We start from the raw sequence: 19,190 nt of genomic DNA, 5'->3' as shown, positions 1-19,190 counted from the left end.
GGTTGGTGGTTCTGCCCTGGCCTTTGCCCACTGCTGATCCCAAAGTGCTTCACCAGGCTCCTCCCCCCGATGTTACCCTCGCCTCGGACAGACGAGGTTGGGGGAGTCACTTATCCCCCTAGGTCATGCTGTGAGTCAGAAATTGAACTCAGAATCCTGCTCCAGCCACTTGACCACGCTGCCTCTGCTGTAGCAGCCAGAACAACGTAAGGGGGCGTGTAATGAGTGGCTACAGCTGTGTTCACGCCCAGGCCTCTGTGTTTGTCTGCACTGGGGGGTTGTGCAGACCCCTCATGTGGAGAACGTGCACGGGTGTGAAGAATGCCTGGCTCTGTGCTCCACGTGGCTGCCTTGGTTCCAGTGACCCCTGTGCGGAGGAGCCCTGGCATTCCTGCTTTGAAGACATCCCGGTCGGGCGAGTCCTGCCCCTGCCATGGCCGGGAGAGTAACAGCTTGGGTCTGGGACCCTCCGTGGCTCGCGCTGCGAACACGGGGATGGGAATTCCTGCTCAAAACAGCCCCCGTCTCCGCGGACATTCAGAGCAGCGCACAGGGAGCCAGCCTGCCAGCTCCCAGCTGAGAAAGGATCCATCCCCACAAACAGCCCACAGTGCTTCCCCGAGGTGACAATCCCTGTCCCCACCACCACCAACTGGGCGACCGGTGCCTTTAAGGTCAATGGGACGAGATGCTCCCCAGCGCGTGGAGTGAAGCCCCCCTTGGGGTGGGGGGGAACTGAAGCGCAGAGGAAGGAGTGGGGAGACGTTTACAGGTGAGCCAGCGAGTCTGAGGTTAGGGGAGGCTCTTCCAGACCTCACGGTCTGCAGAGCAGGAGGCCCCCCCTCATAGGCGGGGGGGGGGCAAGGAGAGGGAGCTGGTGCAAATCTCCCAGAGTTTAAGAACCAGGAAGCAGGGCTGAGCTGGCTGGGAGGTGATGCAGCCACCTCGGGGGGGACAGATCTTGAACAGTGTCCAGCGCAGAAGCAAGGAGAACAAGACTCCTGCATGCAATTAAAATTGGAGGGGGGGCAACGAGTTCAGAATGTTGTCACCAGTGCTGGACTTTGGCCAGGCCAGCGGGGTTAGCACCTGTGGAAAGCCCAGCAGCCCGGTTGGGTTTTTGCATTTCCCTGGAAACACGCCACCTCACAGCATCCTGGGGCATGACTCAAAGGGAGGCAAGGAATCACCTACTGACTCAGCAGCTTCCCACCATCCCTGGGTTTTCCCCACTGGTCTCCCCTCCCCGGTTAGCTCCCGAGCTGGGACAGCCACCAGCTCGGTTGGGGGGGCTGGGGGCGTGGATGGCTCCAGACCCCCTGCCCCAGCTGGAGCTGCTACGGTCCCTAATGAACTAAGGTGGCTCTGGGCACATGGCTGGGGACTGTTGGCAGGAAGTTTTTTGCTGAGACAGCGAGGTTTTGTGTCTGTCACCTTGGTTAATGCAGTCACTCTGACATGGGCAGGGGGCAGCCGAGCGCGGCGGAACGCTCTGTGTCTCTCCCAGGACAGAGACGCTGCAGACCCACCTGACAGCAGGAGCGTCAACCTGCCTCGAGCATCCCGGATCGCTGCATCAGAACATGGCGGTGAGCCTCTGGCCTGTCTCCTGAATTAGAAGCCCCTTAAAAATGGGGACAAGAACCCCCCCAGTTTTAGTTCCTGGGGGGGCCCCTGTCTCCAGTGCATTGGGGCTGCGTGATCTAACCCTGCATGGGGAGCCCAGTGCCCCGGTTGGTGTATTAGCCGGCGAGCAACAGCACCTGGCTGCCCTGCCCGGAGATTCAGGAGCGGCTATAGCCCAGGGCTCCCAGGGGGGAGCACGTCCCCCCAAAAACTGGCTGCTCTCAATGCAGAGGAGGCAAAGTGCGTGGGGATGATCGACTCCAGCACAGCCAGGGCAGAGTCATTGCCAGGGCTCCCTAGTCCCCTCTCCTGCTGCATTGGCACTCGCTAGCCATGGAGCATCCTGGAGACTGGAGTGGGCACAGACAACAGGGACCAAGGAAAAGGAGGAAGTCTAGTCATTGGCGCAGACTGGCTGGGAGCCAGGACTTCTGGGTTTTGGTGGTGGCTCAGGGCAGGGAGTGGGGTCTAGTGGTTAGAGCAGAGGGGCTGGGAGCCAGAGTTCAGCGATCCAGCTTGATCTGCTGCCAGGAGGTGCCCACTTCCTTCCTCATGACCTCAGAGCAGGGCTGTGCCCCCATGTCCCCCCCAGCTGCAACCCCCACGCCCCCCCCAGCCCCACACCCCCTATACCCTTCCCCCAGGTGCAACCCCCACGCCCCCTCCCTAGTCCCACACCCCCCTATGCCCTCCCCTCAGCTGCAACCCCCACAGCCTCTATACCCTTCCCCCAGCTGCAACCCCCACGCCCCCTCCCTAGCCCCCACACCCCCTATAGCCTCCCCTCAGTTGCAACCCCCACGCCCCTTCCCTAGCCCCCACACCCCCTATACCCTCCCCTCAGCTGCAACCCGAACGCCCCCTCCCAGCCCCCCGTCCCCCTATACCCTTCCCCCAGCTGCAACCCTCATGCCCCCTATACCCTCCCCTCAGCTGCAACCCGCACGCCCACTATACCCTTCCCCCAGCTGCAACCCCCCCGCCCCCTCCCAGCCCCCCTATACCCTTCCCCCAGCTGCAACCCCCCCGCCCCCTCCCAGCCCCCCTATACCCTTCCCCCAGCTGCAACCTGCACGCCCCCTCCCAGCCCCCCGCCCCCCTATACCCTTCCTGCAGCTGCAACCTGCACGCCCCCTCCCAGCCCCAGGGGTCGGTCCCTCCGCCCAGCTGTGTAACTTCCCTGCCCCGCCCATCCGCGCAGGCCCCGCCCCTTGCCGGGCTGCTGCTCGCGTGGAACCCAACGCCACGCGAGCTGGGGCCTCGCTGTGCGCCCGGGGTCCTGCCGCCGCCTTAGCTGCCCTTAGCGGTGCCTGTGCCCGGCCGCCCCGCCGGAGGGGCCCTGGCAGCCGCTGCCGGAGCAGGAGCCGGAGCAGGAGCCGGAGCCGGCCCGGCCCCGCCCCTCACCGGATCCCCGGACTGGGGTGGCGGCGGCGGCGGGAGCGGGAGCGCGGCGGGGCAGGCGGGCGGCGGGGCAGCCCCGGGGGGCGGGGCTCGGGAGCGGGCGGACTCAGCGCCCGCCGGGGGAGCGGCGGGGCCGGGACAGGTCTCAGGTGCGGGGCTCTAAGGGGTCCCTGTAGGGTGGGGGGGCCCTTTCGGGGAGAGGGGTCCCGGTGGGGGGCTCTAGAGGGGAGAGGGGGCCCTGTAGGGTGGGGGGGCCCTGTAGGGTGTGGGGCGGGGCTCTAGAGGGGAGAGGGGGCCCTGTAGGGTGTGGGGCGGGGCTCTAGAGGGGAGAGGGGGCCCTGTAGGGTGGGGGGGCCCTGGGGGGGGGCTCTATAGGGAAGAGGGGGCCCTGTAGGGTGTGTGGGGGGGCCCTGTAGGGTGTATGGGGGACTCCAGAGGGGAGAGGGGTTCCTATCGGGTGTGGGGGGGCCCTGGGTGAGGGGGCCCTTTCGGGGAGAGGGGTCCCTATAGGGTGTGGGGGGGCCCTGGGTGGGGGGGCTCGAGAGGGGGCCCTGTAGGTGTATGGGAGGACCTGAGTCTAGGGTGCTCTAAGGGAGTGTGTGAGGGGGGCTCTAGAGAGGAGCGCGGGTCTTTATACAGGGTTCTATAGGGTGTATAGGGGCATCTGGGTTGGGGAGTCCCTATAGGGATCTCTGTAGGGTGTATGGGGGTCCTGGGCGTAGTGGGTATCTAGGGACGTAACAGGGAGCTAGAGAGGTCTCTTTGGGGACCTCTGGGGGATACTGAGGGGGCAGAGTGTGGGGGGTGCTGGCAGGAAGTGGGGCACACTGGGGAGTAGGTTACAGAACCATGGAAAGAGAGTGTCAGCTGGCCCCCCAAGGCTCCATGATGGGCTGCTGTTCCCTTCTGTCCTGGGGGGATGCTGTGACTCCCCGGTGCCCATCAGCCCCAGGGCTGGTGGAGGGGACCTGTGGGCACTTTCTCCATCTCGCTAGGTTCTGTAGGGGAAGGGCCACTGACCGATCCCAGTAACCAGCAAAGAGCAGCTACAAACTGCCAAACCCTGTGGCCTCCGGCCCGCCGCACAGTCCCTGTTTTGTGCTCACAACCTGAGCCCAGCAGACAAACAGCTGCTCCTTGGAGGACCGCTTTGAAACAGGGAACGATTGTGCCACAGAGCCCTTGGCACTGTAAATGCTGGCCCGGCATGATGGGTTGAGCTGTTCGGGCAGGAAAGAGCAATTCCTAGGGCAAATCTACCGGGGGGGTTAAACAGGATCTGATAGGGTGGGAATTTTAAATGCTGTAGTTATATCTCTGTTACTCTGCTGTAGCAGGGTCCTTTCTGGTTTAAGCTAAATCAAAGAGAGCCATTTTCAGGCTGGCGTAAGCATGGAGGTTATAATAGTATACCAGTAAAATCAGACCAGTGTTCGACATGGCTCCCAGGTAGACAAGCCCCTAAAGGGGCTGCTGTCGGAACCGGGAGGGATTCGCTGTAGCAGAAGCAGAATTTGCTTTGGGTTTCCACAGAGCGCCTGCTGGACCCCTCGTGGCTGAAAGGAGGAGCTGTGATCTGGAAGCACTGAATCCTTTTGGCCTCTCTGCAGGTCACTGTGCCAGCCTGCGGGGAAGATGAATGGCTGGGTTTCTCACACGCTCTGCCTGTCCGTCATCCTGGTGTCCCTGTTGAACAGTGTCCTTGCTTGGAGTAGTCAGGATCTCCATTGTGGAGGTAAAGGGAGCATTTCCAGCTCGGTTGCTGTGTGACAATCGTGCCCCATGCCTCAGTTTCCCTATCAGCCAAATGGGGATCGGGTTAGTTAACGCTAAGTAAGTGCAGATTATTGTTAGAGGAGCAGATCCTCTCTCAGGCTCTGACTCCCATTGGGCTAGGCACAGTGCAGACCCTGAGAAGGAAACCATCTTGTTAGTGACTGTATCAGGGTTAGTTGTTGCTCCCAGACGGACGGTGCACTGTTGAACTGTTGTTTCTGACCTGCCCAGGGCTGCAGAGGGCAGGCTGGGTAACAGCCGTTTGCTTCTCTCCATCTGATTCACCATGTTGACTAATGCAACTGATTTGTCTCTCTCCTCTCTAGCTTGTCGGGCCCTGGTGGACGAGCTGGAGTGGGAGATCTCCCAGGTGGATCCCAAGAAAACCATCCAGATGGGGTCGTTCCGTATCAACCCGGACGGCAGCCAGTCGGTTGTGGAGGTAGGGTGTCTTGCACTTACCCAGCCGGGTACCTCTCTCCAGCCCTGGGGCGGCAGGAATCTCTGAAAGATCAGGTTTAAGAGAGGGGAAGGGTGGATGGTAAATTGACAATAAAGCCCTGCTGGAAGTAGCAGCCACGTGTTGTGGGGAGAGGGATGGAGAAGGGAGTGGGTCCTGAAGATCCCATTTCATTAATTTTCCTCCCCTAGAAAGACTCCAAGGGGGGCTGAGGCACCCACTGGGTGCTGTTAACCGCGGAAGGGGGGTTCCTCTTCTGATTGGCGGCACTGGAATGTGAAGCCAGTTTGTGAGGGCTGAGAATGGCTTCTCTGTAGTAGCGGCTCTTGCCCTAGGGAAGCAGCGTTGGCTGATGTAGCAGGGGGCTGGCACCCAGGACCCCTGGGCTTTTCTGTTCTCTGGAGAATTTGTGGGCAGGGGGTGGGACTGGGAGTGGGGACTCCTGGGTTCTGTGCAGAGCTGCCCCCCTGGCTCGCTGCGTGACCTCGGCCGAGTCGTTTTGCCTCTGTGTAGAGAGCGGATGGCACCGTCGCCGTTCCCAGGGCGGCTCGGCCAACGCTTGCAAACCACGGTTATGACCGTGTTGGGGCTCAGGTGCTGCGGCTGTCTCGTGGGTGAGTGGCACGGTGAATGCACTTGGCGCAGCCTGTCAGATCACTGTGGTTCTGCCCAGGTGCCCTACGCCAGATCCGAAGCTCACCTGACGGAGCTGCTGGAGCGGGTCTGTGAGAAGATGAAAGAGTATGGGGAGAAGGTGGATCCCTCCACCCACCGGAAAAGCTACGTCCGCGTGATCTCCCATGACGGGACCAAGATGGACCTTTCTGAGACCAAAATGGACGGGGACGTGACGTCCCGCCTGAAGTTTGCGGTGAGTGCAGAGGCGCTGGGCGTACGTGGGGCTCCCCTGACGGAGCTCAGCTGCCAGTTGAAGGGGGGACCTTGATGACTTTTGACTCTCAGCTGCAGTAGCCCCCGCCGTGCTGGTGCTGGGTGGGAGACACCAGGCTGCTCTCACTAGCCACACCCTAGTGCTTAACCCTGACCCCTCTTCCTGGACTGCAGAGCGCTGACATCCCCCCTGCAGCCTGACCACTGTGCTTTGCCACCGCAGAGCAGGCCATGGACTGGTGGGGCTGCTGTTTCTGTGGCTGGGGCTGTGTCGAGCAGGGCCCAGCTGTGGTGTCTCCTCTCTGTCACTGTTGCCGTTGCTGCCCCGGGTGACCCGCTCAGTGCTAGGGGAGGCAGGATGCAGGTTTTCTGACCCTCTCCGGACCCTGTTGCAGTGCGAGAGCATCGCCGAGGAGTATGAAGATGAGCTCATTGAATTCTTCTCCCATGAGACCGACAACGTCAAGGATCGGCTCTGCAGCAAACGGACCGGTAAGCGAGGGTCCCCTGCTGCTTGGGGTGGGAGGCTAGTCAGCCAGGGAACATAAGAACAGCCAGACTGGGTCAGACCAATTGTCCATCCAGCCCAGTATCCTGTCTACCGACAGTGGCTCATTCCAGGTGCTTCAGAGGGAATGAACAGAACAGGGAATCCTCAAGTGATCCATCCCCGCTCGCCCATTCCCAGCTTCTGGCAAACAGAGGCTAGGGACACTTCAGAGTATAGTTTTGCTAATAGCCATTGATGGACCTATCCTCCATGAACTTATCTTTTTTTAACCCTGGTATACTGGCCTTCACAACATCCTCTGGCAAGGAGTTCCACAGGTTGACTGTGCGTTGGGTGAAGAAATACCTTTTTTTTGTTCGTTTTAAACAAACGGAGCCTGGAGGCTTTCGCTCACCTCTAGATGGCTGCCTGGAGGCCAAGCCCAGTCAGCTGTCACCACTCTAGGAGCGAAATACACCCTTGAACAGGGCAGAAGCCATTGCCAGGGCGCAAGGAAGCGGGGTGCTGCCACATAAAGTATTTAGCCTGGATACCATGGCTGGTCCCCTGTACTCAATCAGTGTTATTCCCCACTTCCCGTCATGCACCGGTGCTGCAGCATTGCTGGAACAGGGTGACTGCTGCGCTCCAGCCCAGAGGAAGCTGCCTTCCAGCGATGGGGAAAGTGTTCCCTCTGCACCAGGGTCCATAAGCTTCACTGAGTCGTGGAATCACCCACTCCTGAGGCCTGGGAAGGCAGCATGGTGTTGGACTCCTCCGTGTCACCTTCCCACAACTGCACCTTCCTTGGCCAGTTCTTTTCCCCCCAAGATGTCGATTTAAGGCACCCCCCTTAGGCTTTTTTTTTTTTTTTTAATTTGGACAGTCTCCTGTTTTATGCTGGTTCTCGGAATCAGTGAGTTCATTAAACAACCAAAACAAGAAGCATGCCGCTGAGCTGCGGTGACTGCTGAAAGCTGTGGGGCTTGCAGGTCTGTTCTGATTGATGATCACATGGACGAGGTGCTGGGCTGGGACTCAGGAGACGTGGGTTCAATTCCTGGCTCTGCTGTAGACCCCGTGCAACCTTGGTTGAGTCACTTCACCACTCTGTGCCTCGGTTTCCCCATCTGTAACACAGGGATACCACCTCTCTGTCGTAGAGTGCTGGCTAACTCCCCAGATACTCTATTGAGCGCTGTAGAGAAGCCATTACAAAAAAACTATTCATAAACCAGAAGAAAAGTAAGAAAGGAAGTAATGATACTTAGCTGTTACCCAGCGCGTTTCGTGCGTAGACCTCAAAGCCCTTCACAAAGGACAGCCAGGGCCATTAGCCCATTTTATAGATGAGGAAACTGAGGCAGAGTTACGTTGACTTGCCCAGGGTCCCCCAGCAGATCAGCGGCTGGGCTGGGAATAGGGCTGAGGTCTCCTGATTCCCCGTGTAGTGCCCTACTCACTGGACCCTGCTGCTCCAGGCTCTTATCCTGCAGCCGCTGGCTCGCTTTCTGTCAGGAAACCGTTTCAGGTAGGCTGCGACTGGTCCACTGATGGGGTCTGAGTCTAACTTCCACTGTCTTATGCATTTGTCAGTAACTTGCCCTCCCATCCCCTGGCCTCTCCTCGCCCTTGGAGTGTCAAACCCCCTCCAGAGACCTGTTGGGGATCTGGTGCGAGTGCTCTGCAGGAGTGTCCCGGCTCCGTGGGCTCGCTGCTCCCACCAAGGGCAGCAAGTCAGAATGTCATGCTTCCTTTTCTAACTGCCTGCAACTTTTTTGGGAAACTCCAGCTTGTGCCAAGCGTTCCTGAGGCAGGGCCAAGGGACAGCGGCTCCTCACACAACCAGCCCAACCTCCTTTGCGCCAGAGATTCTCATTGGCTGCCAAAAGCAGTAACGGGATTGGAGCAGCCAATTGCTGGGTGCTATTCAGGGACTGGTCTCCCCATCCCGCTAAGTTATTTTTGGATGGCAGCCCTGGGTGCCGCCTGACCTTTGTTCGTTCTTGTCCAAGCTGTTGGAAAGGGACTCTGGCTTTACACCTCTGTCCTCTGATCTCCCTGGACCTGCACACCTGATCGCTCTGCATGCCACAGCGATGTGTCAGTCTTCAGCAGAGAGCGCCTTCCATCTGCCCTGTCTGGGTCACAGGCCGACCTCAACAGCTCTGTTCAAACAGCCGCATTTTTCATTAGCCACTAACCAAAGTGTGTGTGTGTGTGTGAGAGAGAGAGAGAGAAGTGGTCCCTCCTCCAGTCACTGCTGTGCCAGCCAGTCCCTGTTCTCTGGCTGGCAGCCAGATCTTTCAGTTCTCACCTGAGCAACAGCCTTGTCCTGGGGCTGCACATCCAGGCGGCCCCTTACCTGCTCTGTGCTTCAGTAAATGGCTGAGAGTCAGAGGTTGGTCTCCTGTGCCCTCCATCTCTAAGAGGGATGATCTGCCTCTGGAAAAATGAACGAGAGTTAAACTCCGGGTCTTAAATTGTTGACCCCATGGCCCCTTTTACAAGCGTCAGGATGTTAACCCGGTGTCCTGGCCCCCTCCCAACTAGGCAATTATTTTCCACTGACCTACTGCTCCGTTTCATTCACATACAGACTGCTGCTTTCCTTTCAAGACCGAGGCCACTGTGTGATACTGTACCATGTTGAACAGCTGCTGCATCCCACCCTAGAGGTGGCTGCATTTCAGTGAGGATGAAATTATCCTCCAGGTAGATTAAGTGCTTTGGTGTGAAAGATGCTAGAAATGCTGTGGTCAACAAAGCGGCTGTGAGCGGGTCTGTGGTGTTTGGAATAATACAGACTGAGGAGCATGTGGGAATCGTCTCACACATTAAAAGGGACAAGGAAGCTGCAGACTTCCCAGGCCATGAGCTGCTAAGCCAGTTGGAAAGGGACATGCTTATGGTAGCTGCTGTCTGTTTCCTACAGTTGGATAGAAATGTTACTGAAGATCTGATTTGGAAACCGAATCAGCTTGAGGACTGCCAGCAAAATACTTAGACTGTAAACTCTGGGGCAGAGCCAGTTGTCTTCAGATGTAGGAAACTATCACAAAGGGACCTGATCCCTGCTTCCAGGTGCTACCGTAATGTAAATAATACAGGGACATTCAGTGAGATCGAAAGGTACAAATTCCTAGCTGAGAAAAGGAAGTACACACCGCACAGTTAGCTGGTGGAACTCACTGTCACAAGACCTGACTGAGGCCAAAAACAAGATTCCGAAAGGGATTAGACATTTGACATGCTACAGAGACCAGCCAGAGAGAGGTTAGAGCCAGTTCCGTAAGGAGCGTGAGCCCTGCTGCTTCACTGCACAAACCAACCTCTAACTCGCAGGGGGTGGGGCAGGGGGGTCAGGAGGAGATTGTCCCACAACTGTCTCCTGCAGGGTTCTTATCCTTTCTCTGGACCTCGGCTCTGATCCAGTCTGGTAAGTCCCTTGTTCTAACGGCTTGTGCTCCTATGCGTAGATCTGTGCGACCATGCCCTGAACATCCCCCACGATGAGCTGTGAAGTGCGAAGGCCTGGATCAAACTGGACATCCCCTGCAGTGGACTCCTCCCCTACCTGCCAGCATTGCCCTGGGAACCTCGCTGGGTGTCCCCTGGAAACCCCAAACTATGCCTGGGGAGGAAAGCAGGACAGAAACTTCCTTCAGAGGGAAAGACGTTGTCCTTCTCCTGCCCCTCGGGATCGCTTGACTTCCCATCTGCTTTTAGGCTGTCGATGTTTCCTCCCTCATCCCTTCCCCGAGGAGATGGACAGATGTGCCTGTAGAGTCCTGAGTCTGGATTTGACCCCTCCTCCCCCTGCCCACCTACTCTGGTGCTTTTACGTCTTATTTATTTTGGTTGTCTTGGGGTGGGAGTGTCAGCTGATGGGAAGAGGAAAGGGGGCCAGGAACCGGGTTCTGCTCCAGCTCTGAGAGGAGATGCTCTCTGGGGGGCAGAGCCAGGCATGGGCATCAGGACTTTGAGCTGTAGAAGGGCTGGTGGAGTGAGACCTCCCGGGTTTTATTCTGAGCAGCAATGTGTTCTAGGGGCTACAGTGCTAGAGCTGGAGTCAGGACTCTGGTTCTGGTCTGGCTCTGCCACTGTCTCACCGTGACCTTGGGCAACTCACTTCTCTGTGGCTGTTCTGAAGGGCCCAGGGGAAGGGGACCGCACAGAGACTTCTCCACCGTCATCCGTCCAAAGGGGACACTTCCAGCCACCAGCAGCAGGAGCAATGAGTATTGAGCTCAAATGACAGCCGGCGAAGACACGGCCGAGTCGGCGCTCTGCTAGCAGCCTCTGCACGCGCAGGGTGGAGGGATCCAGTTTTCCAAGGGGAGTTGTACTACTTTGAAGGGCTTGTTTTTAAATGTCTCAGGTCTGTTTCCTGAGGACTTCTTTCTAGGCTGCAGATTGCTGTGGTCTCCGTCAGAGGGCAGTAGAATAAACCTCTGGCCACACTGCAGTTGGAACTGCTTGCAATGGTCCTGTTTCCCTGTGCAATGAGGGGTAGGGGTGATTAGTCTGAGCAGTGGGTTCTGAAGGGCCCTATGGCACTTAGTTCATGGGACAGTTTTCAGCACTGTATCCCTGTCCACGCCAGCCAGGGCTAGCAGCGGGAAGCTGTTAGCAGCTTCAAGTATCCTGTGGCAGCGTAGCGAATACCGAGGCGAGGGTAGTACCAGTGTTAGGCAATGCCACAGACCAGCGATTTGCTCCTGCTCCAGGCATGGGCGACAGCTACCATCTTGGGCAACAGCGGGGCTTAAACCAGGGCTCTCCAGAGCCAGAAGTCTCTACAGCTTGAGCTAAAGAGGCAGGCATGGCAGCTGAGACCCGAATCCTCTGTGCAGTAGGGGATGTCGCGCACACAGGAGGGGCTAAGTCCCAGGGCAAAGGTGCTGGCTCTGTGGAACGTTTCTTGAAGGGGTTGGGGAGGTGCAGGGCTTCTGCAGCTTTACTGGCAATCAGCTGCTTTAATGGCTGTTAAGTGACACACACACCCCTGGTGCCCAGGCTGAGGAGGGGGTGCCCCTGCCACCCCATCCTTGCTGGGGGTGACCGAGTGAAAGCTGCTGCTAATGGGCCTCCAAAGGACCAGCTCTGACCAGGGGCCTGTGATGAACATGGAAAAACTCAGGCACATATGACCTTTCCCTGGCCAGTGGGGCAGATGCCCAGGGTCATGTTCACCAGGGCAGGTAACAAGGGTCCCTTGGTCCAGTTTTCACTGGAAGTGAACATGGCTGAAGCAGAAGGAGCTTGGGGTTGGGGGTTTTTTTGCCTTTGGGACCTACTGCACCAGCCCGACCCTCCATTTGTGCCTTGTTCCTGGAGTGGGGGAATGCAGGCCCTGACCCCCCTAGTCCCACTTCCTCCCTGTCCCCTCCCCTTTGCTCACTGCTCCAGCTCAGCTGCTGGCATTAACTTGACCCTCCCCTGCTGGAGGGGCTTGCTGGGCTGACGAGGTGTGGGCTCCACAAGGAGTTTAACAACCTCATGTTCCAGGCTGGGCCTCCCCCTTTGTCAGCAACGCACATAAAGGCAATGAGCCTTTCACCGTGGCCAGTGGCTGCCCTAAATCATTTGAAGCAATAGGCTTCTCAGTGCTTGGCTGCTCAGTGTGGGGTAATTGCCTGCTAGAGTAGGGGCCCTTGGAAATGACAGGACTCCCAGGGGCATTGCACAGCCCTGTGCTGGCTCGGGGTTGTGGCTGCACCATCAGCCACAATTTGGAGTGGCTCTATAGGGCCTCTGGGCTGGTGCCTTCAGTTCCTGGCTGTTCAGGGAAGGGTTGAGCAAAGGAAAAAGTCCTTCCAGAGGCCAGTCCTGGGAGGAGCTCTCTTGCTATTAACCTTGAACAATAGCCAAGGTTGTCTACGCAGCTGTTGTGCACATTTGCCTGCCTGCCTGAGGGTTAGCACTAGATCTGAGCAGCCCCAGCTCGGGTCGCTTTGACCTGCTTGCGGAAGGGGTGGTGGTGTTCAGCAGCTCTGCTCTCCAGAGGTGCTGGCCTGACTCGCACCCGAGCCAAGTGTCTGTCTGCAATCGCATCTGGGCATGGAGTGAGGCTCGCCCACCCATGCAGGCTCAGTGACCCTTCCAAGGCTGTTTATGCCCTCATTTCCCCAGAGAGCTTAGCCAGTGCCAGATGCTCAGCAGTTTAGCACTTTGCACCCATAAAACAATAGTTTAGTGTTAGCATTCAACACCCCAGTTCCCCGAGAGCCTTTTTCCTCTCTGGACTGACAGCAGGTCGCTATGGTCCCTGAGCAGCTCTCTTCCTCCCTGGTTTGCTGCCGTAGTGTCAGCTGTGATTGTGGGCTCTACCACTTTTCTATGCCTGCTGATGGATGCGGGGGAAGATGACTTCTACCAGCAGCATGTCCAATGCTCCCTGACCTCGCCACAGGGGCCTGCCCCCTGTCTCTTGTCAATGGCTCCTGTCCTGCTCTCTCAACTGCCAAGTTTAAGCAAATATTTGAGACATGAACAAATATTGACCCTTCCACACACCAGAAACGACCCTTTTCCTGAGAGAGCGTGTGACTCAGGAGACAAGGAGTAGGTTGCCGCATGTTTCACTGCAAGGTCATCAGGCCAGGGCACCAGGGATTGAAAGTCAAGACCAGCTGATGGGAGCTCTGGGCATGGATCTGGTGGCTCTCAGCCAAGGTCCTAATGGGGCAGGTCTCGCTGTCACAGAAACCTTCCCCTGGCTGGCGGAGAGGATAAGGTCTGAATGGGCCATGGAGATTTAACTCTCCCCACCCACCTCCAGCAGTCGGGTCGTTCCAGCCCCCAGCTTGTGTGTGTAGCCTGCCCTTCCTCTGCCCATGGTTCCAAGGTTGCCAATCACCTCCCACTCCAGCAGCCTTTTGCTGAACCTCCCACCCTGCCCTGCTTCCATTGTCTCATGATCAGTGACCCAAGTTCTTTTTTGGCCTCTCCCCTTTTCAGGAGCTCCTTGCCCAAATACACCAGCTGGCTTTGGCGGCCCAGGATGGACTGAGAAATTAATAGAGAAAACTTCATAGCTCCAACTATTTAACCCGCTAATCCAGCAACCCCAGCAGGGCAGGGGGTTCAGCATGTCTTATAGCATGTGCTAGTAGCCGGCACTGAAATCACCGTCTTGGGGGAACGCAGATCCCCGTCAGCTCGGGGAATTACCCCTCTTATGCAGAGGAGGAAACTGAGGCACAGAGAGACAAACCAGTAGCAAAGGCAACAGCAGAGTTAGGGACAGAAGCCGAGTCCTGGCTCTCTAGACCCCACTCCTGGCTATAAATCCGATAGAGAGGGCTCAGACTCGCATCAGGATCAAGCCCACGCCCCACCTTGCTTTACTCAGTGAGTGTTGGGAAAACCCAGGGCGGGTCCTTATGGAGTCCTAGGAGTTGGAGACCAGATCATCCACAATCTAGGTAGGCCCAGAAAGAGCAGTTGTCCTCTCCCTTTGTCTCCCCAGGCCCTCAGCGTCAGACGCTCTCAGCTGTGGTCAGAGGCCACAATAAAAAGCTTCTGCACAGAAGGGTGCTACAAACATTCCCTGGGGGAGAGGAAATTTGGAAGGGTCCTGCTGGAGTGGGAGATCAGTAGGTGGGTGCAGCAGAGGTGAAGTAGCCTCGCAGCAAGTGGAATACCAAACCTGATGGTTTGATCCAGGACAGCAGTGGAGTACACTGGGCTAGACAGAGGCCAGCAGTCAGATCTGTAACTGCAGGAGACTTAACGATTTATGATACCTCATTTCCCCTCCCCACCAACCCTCTGTCCTGTCATGTGTCTGCCACATGCAGCGTATCAGACCATATGGGCAGTGCCCTTGGTGTCATCTCAGTGCATTGCCCAGCTTAGCACTGAGCCGCAGCGTGCTCACTGGCTGATGCAGACTCTGCTCGGCACCACTAAGGACAATGCACTCAGGAAACCCCAGTCCCAGCTGCATCGGTCCAGGGGAGGAGAATCCCCGAATGCCTCCGAGCTCAGGTGAGTTGCTGAAAATCAAGCTGTGATTTTTCCAGCCTCAGATGGGGACTTGCACTCGGGACCCTAGAAATGGGGCTTCGCGCTCTGTTCTCCAGGCGAGCATGTGACTCAGGAGTCATGTGTGCATGGAAAGGAGACTGCTTGGACTCCAGCCTGTTCTCCCAAAGCTGTGCTGGCTCTGAGGGCTGCAGCTTTCAGTCCATAAGCTGGGCACACGTGGCACTGAAGATGCAGGGAGGAACAGGCACCAGTTACATTTGTAGAGTCTGAGCCGTAAGGACCATATTGATAACTTACCAGAAGCCAGACAAAACTGCGTGCTCCAGAATTAAATGTCTTCAAACTTAGTTCTTTCTCATCTTTGTATCTTGGCTGATTTTCCATTGCAGTTATTCCACTTTATCCAACTCCAGCGGTTACGGGCCAAAGGGTGAATCTTGGCTGCATTTTAGGACTATGTGACACAGCGGGCCTACTCTCATATAAGTCCGTGTTGCTGGGATATGGAGCTAGTGCAGGTCTGACTTTAGCTCCCCAAATATGGGCCTATATTTTTAGAGACAAAGGCTGTGAATTCTTTTCCCATGCTGCTAGTGATTAACTGGCCACCTTGGAGAGCATTACCTGAAGGTTACTCAGAGACTGCCTCTAGACAGCATTGTAAGGAGTGTCGTTACCTGTCCTGGTTTTTTTCCAGCTTTGGCCTTGATTCAATCAGTGTGCTCCAAGTTTTGCAGGGCATTGGTGGGAGGCGCAGGAGGAAAGGGATTATCCCCAAATGATGTGAGAAATTCCCTGTCAGAGGGGGTTGAGGCGTGGCGTGATGACATCACCACACGAGGACATCATGTGACACAACATCTTGCATTTTGACACGACAGGCACTTCAGCACCACGACCGAGTGATATCCGCAGGTGCTGCCCCGTGGCATCTCGCTGTGTCTCCCATAATGCTTTGCCACCATATCCTCACACGACGCCATTGTGCGTCTCAGCGCCACAGCGAGGCTCTGAGGGGATGCCGTGTCATCTGCCGGGCCACAGCGAGGCTCTGAGGCGACACCGTGTCATGTGCCGGGCCACAGCGAGGCTCTGAGGCGACACCGTGTCATCTGCCGGGCCACAGCGAGGCTCTGAGGCTCCACCTTGATACTTCATCTTGATGTCATGATGCCCTGAGGCGATGCCATGTCATTCACTGAGACACGGCCAGGCCCCGAGGCCACGCCGTGCCGTTGGCCGCCCCGTGGCCAGGCTCTGAGGCCACGCCGTGCCGTTGGCCGCCCCGTTGGCCGCCCCGTGGCCAGGCTCTGAGGCCACGCCATGCCGTTGGCTGCCCCGTGGCCAGGCCCCGAAGCCACACCGTGCCATTGGCCCCCCCAGGGCCAGGCTCCAAGGCCACGCCATGCCGTTGGCCCCCCCGTGGCCAGGCTCTGAGGCCACACCGTGCCGTTGGCCGCCTCACAGCCAGGCCCCAAAGCCACGCCGTGCCATTGGCCCCCCCATGGCCAGGCTCCAAGGCCACGCCGTGCCATTGGCCCCCCCATGGCCAGGCTCCGTGCCGTTGGCCCCCCCCGTGGCCAGGCTCCAAGGCCACGCCGTGCCGTTGGCCGCCCCGTGGCCAGGCCCCGAGGCCACGCCGTGGCCAGGCCGTATGACTCGGCCCGTTCCGGGCTGAACTGAATATACGTTGCCCCTTCCACCCTCCAGCCCAGCCCGCGTGGGGGAGGGGAGGGGGCAAGTCCCATTGGGTTACACTGAGTTTTCAGGCATTTGCTTTGGCCACCTATACCCAGTCCCCTCCCCCCGCCCACCCCCGCGAAGGCCCCGCCCCTCTCGCCACCCCGCCCAATAGCCGAGCGCGGCGCGGCCGCGCGGGGGCGTGGCTATGCTAACGACCTCCCCGCCGGGGGGGCGCCGTAGCCGCCAGCGCGCTCCACTCCCGCCTCCCCCCCCACTCGCTGTCGCGCTCGCGAGGACCCCTCCTCCTCCCCCCCCCACCCCGTGGGCGCCGCTCCCTCCTCGGCCTCCTTCTTCAACCTTGGTCCCCGCCGGCCCAGGCCCCCCGCGCCCGGCGGCTGCAGCACCCGGCTCCCCGCCGCGCCCGGACCCCGGCTCCGCTCGCCATGACCTTACTGCGGGCGGCCGCGCGCCTGCTGGGCGCCAAGGTGGGCTCGCGCCCGGGGCCGCGCGGGGGGGGGCCGTGGCGGGGGGGGGCCGCTCCCTGGGTTCCCAGGGGCCCCCGCGTGCATGGGAGGGGGGCTGAGCCGTGCTCCAGGCCGCCCCCCCTCCACACGGAGTTTGTGGGTGATTTCCCCCCCCCGCTGCAGACACGCACCCCTCCCCCCTGGTGTGTGTCGGTGGGGGGGGGCCCTGCACGCAGCGCATGGCCGCTCTGCTGCCCCCATCTCTGGGGAGCCGGCTGCCCCCCCCCCCGAAAGGCTGAGCTCTCCCCTTCCTGCTCCGGGCTTTGAGGGGCGTAAAGGGCCATGGAGCCCCCCCCCCCCCTCTAAGCTCTGTGCCCCCCCGGCCGGCCCACCGCCACTGAGGCCGAAGGGCTGACTGGGAGTTAGGGGCCGGGGACCTTAGGGGCTAGGCTGGGCTTTCCAAGGGGCCGTAGGGTGACCAGACCGCCCATGTGAAAAGTCGGGACGGGGGTGGGGGTAATAGGTGCCTGTATAAGAAAAAAGCCCCCCCCAAAATCGGGACATCTGGTCACACTAGCTCCATGCAGCCCGGTGGGCCCCAGCGGGGTGTAGGGTCCGTGGGGGGAAGCCGATCTCCCCGGGCCCGGTAACTGCTGGGCGGCCTGGCCCAGTTGGAAAAGTTCCGTTTCTCGCACCGCATTCGGAGGGGCGCCCGGAAGAGGTGCTAAATGGTACCCGCAGCGTTCCCTGTGAGCCGAACGAAGCCGTCTTCTGCGGGCCTGGTCCTGTGCTGGGGTTCCTTGGGCTCCTGGTAGCGGAGCGGGAGGAAGGCTCTCTGACGGGAGAGGGGCAAGGGGGGTGAGGCCGTATCTGTTATTGGACCAACTTCTGTTGGTGAGAGAGACCAGCTTCTGAGCCGCACGGAGCCCTTCTTCAGGTCAAATTCAGCCAGCGTGACTTGGACTCCCAGCCAGTTGAGTTTCATCACAGCCCACTTGAGCAGCTTACTGAGTAACGCTTTTATGTTTGGATTAGTTTGACTTGCTCCCAGCGTTTCCAAGGGTGTTCTACTTGGCTCCTTCGCGGTGTTTAATCGCCGAGGATCAAAAATGCCAAGCGGGGAGCTGTTTGGGGCCTGGCTGCTGCGGGGGGGTGGGATCGGAAGTTTCGTCTGCACAGCCAGGCAAGTGAGCAGAGGAAGCAGAGCGACCAGTCCTAGAAGGCTAAAATTAGCACATTCTTCAGTCTTTGAAACAAAAGCCAAATGAGCCAAGCTTATGGTGACCGGGGTAAACCCTTCAGCTTTATTCTTCTAATCCTGTCTCTCCTTGGGTCTTGCTTTCAGTTGGTTGCAAAAGGAGGGGGAAATACCACCTTTGTTAATGTACAGGGGTGTCCCTGCACTCCTTGGGAGTAATTGCACCTTCCTCACTGCTAATTCTGTTACGTCTGTGTCGGGTGATTTAATGTAATACCTGAATGCTGAGCATGAGAACAGAATATCAAGCGTGATCGGGGTGGGGATGTGACTGGAAAAACGCTGGAAGCAGCAGTTGTATCCAGCTGTTTAAGATGTGGCATATGTTCATAGTTTCTGTCTACAGGTGCCTGGATTTTGCCCATCTGAGTGCCACATTAACATCTTGCCAGGAGACTCTCCGCCCTCCCTGACAGTCACCCATTGCAGCTGCCTGTCTTTAATACAGAGGTATGACCTCTGGAAGGAAGGCCCAGGCCTGCAGTGCTCCATCTTGATCCAAGTGGCCTGGCTGCATTGCATGCTGGGAGCCATAGTTTTGGGCTCTCTCTCTCTCAAAGATGGAGGAGGCCGCAGTGTAGAAGCCTGGGATACTTTGGCTGCCCTGGCCTACTAAGACCTCACAGGTGAGGAAAGCAAGAACTTGGATGAGATTTGCTAGCGACCAGTCGTGCGTATCCCACAACGTCAGGCACCAGCAGAAATGGCTCAGGATCTCATTCCTCGTTAGCTTGTGTTCTGTGCGGACAACTCCTGTATGGCCTGATTAGGAGCTGGCAGCTTTTAAATGCCAAACAGAATGTGGGAGGGGGAGATAAAAAAACGTGTCTGCAGTTGAGTAACTGTTCATAGAATCATAGAATATCAGGGTTGGAAGGGACCTCAGGAGGTTATCTAGACCAACCCCCTGCTCAAAGCAGGACCAGTCCCCAATTTTTGCCCCAGATCCCTAAATGGCCCCCTCAAGGATTGAACTCACAACCCTGGGTTTAGCGGGTCAATGCTCAAACCACTGAGCTATGACCCCTGTTGTAAAAACCCCACCTGTTCTTGAGCAACTAAACACCTGTAGGCCTGAGACACCTGCCCAGCACCTCCTGGGTCTGAATTTGCTCTGCTTTGCTAACACAGCTTTGTGGCTTTACC

General features: G+C 58.2%; 2 protein-coding genes across 4 annotated transcripts in view; both read left to right on the top strand.

Moving 5' to 3' along the window:
* Nucleotides 1-52: 52 nt before the first annotated feature.
* Nucleotides 53-11,119, top strand: CNPY2 (canopy FGF signaling regulator 2). Of its 3 annotated transcripts, XM_073319161.2 has the most exons (7): nt 53-772; nt 1,467-1,589; nt 4,638-4,762; nt 5,130-5,245; nt 5,937-6,134; nt 6,550-6,646; nt 10,124-11,119. In XM_073319161.2, the coding sequence occupies exons 3-7, from the start codon at nt 4,663-4,665 to the stop codon at nt 10,165-10,167; spliced, it is 555 nt and encodes a 184-aa protein (XP_073175262.1). In that variant the 5' UTR covers nt 53-772; nt 1,467-1,589; nt 4,638-4,662; the 3' UTR covers nt 10,168-11,119. The 3 variants fall into 3 exon arrangements, with proteins under 3 accessions (XP_073175262.1, XP_073175260.1, XP_073175261.1); XM_073319159.2 differs by lacking the exons at nt 53-772; nt 1,467-1,589 and adding an exon at nt 3,091-3,176 and having other exon boundaries at nt 4,561-4,762; XM_073319160.2 differs by lacking the exons at nt 53-772; nt 1,467-1,589 and adding an exon at nt 3,118-3,176.
* A 5,496-nt stretch (nt 11,120-16,615) lies between these two features.
* Nucleotides 16,616-19,190, top strand: part of CS (citrate synthase) — a 15,953-nt gene continuing 13,378 nt past the window's right edge. The window contains exon 1 of the mRNA XM_073319044.2: nt 16,616-16,807. Coding sequence (XP_073175145.1) covers nt 16,766-16,807 — 42 coding nt within the window. The 5' untranslated portion in view covers nt 16,616-16,765. The remainder of the gene's footprint in view (nt 16,808-19,190) is intronic.

The sequence above is a fragment of the Lepidochelys kempii genome, chromosome 20 (genome assembly GCF_965140285.1).
Source record: "Lepidochelys kempii isolate rLepKem1 chromosome 20, rLepKem1.hap1, whole genome shotgun sequence".
NCBI lineage: Eukaryota > Metazoa > Chordata > Testudines > Cheloniidae > Lepidochelys > Lepidochelys kempii.
The sequence above is the reverse complement of the archived record's forward strand: the minus strand, read 5'-3'. Positions and strand labels throughout refer to the sequence as shown.

What these genes read in the sequence shown, in the direction of transcription:
- CNPY2 (XM_073319161.2), top strand. Translation starts at nt 4,663, where the DNA reads ATGAATGGCTGGGTTTCTCACACGCTCTGCCTGTCCGTCATCCTGGTG. An exon ending in CGTCCCGCCTGAAGTTTGCG is followed by an intron (nt 6,135 to 6,549) that starts GTGAGTGCAGAG and finishes ACCCTGTTGCAG; the next exon opens with TGCGAGAGCATCGCCGAGGA. An exon ending in GCTCTGCAGCAAACGGACCG is followed by an intron (nt 6,647 to 10,123) that starts GTAAGCGAGGGT and finishes TCCTATGCGTAG; the next exon opens with ATCTGTGCGACCATGCCCTG.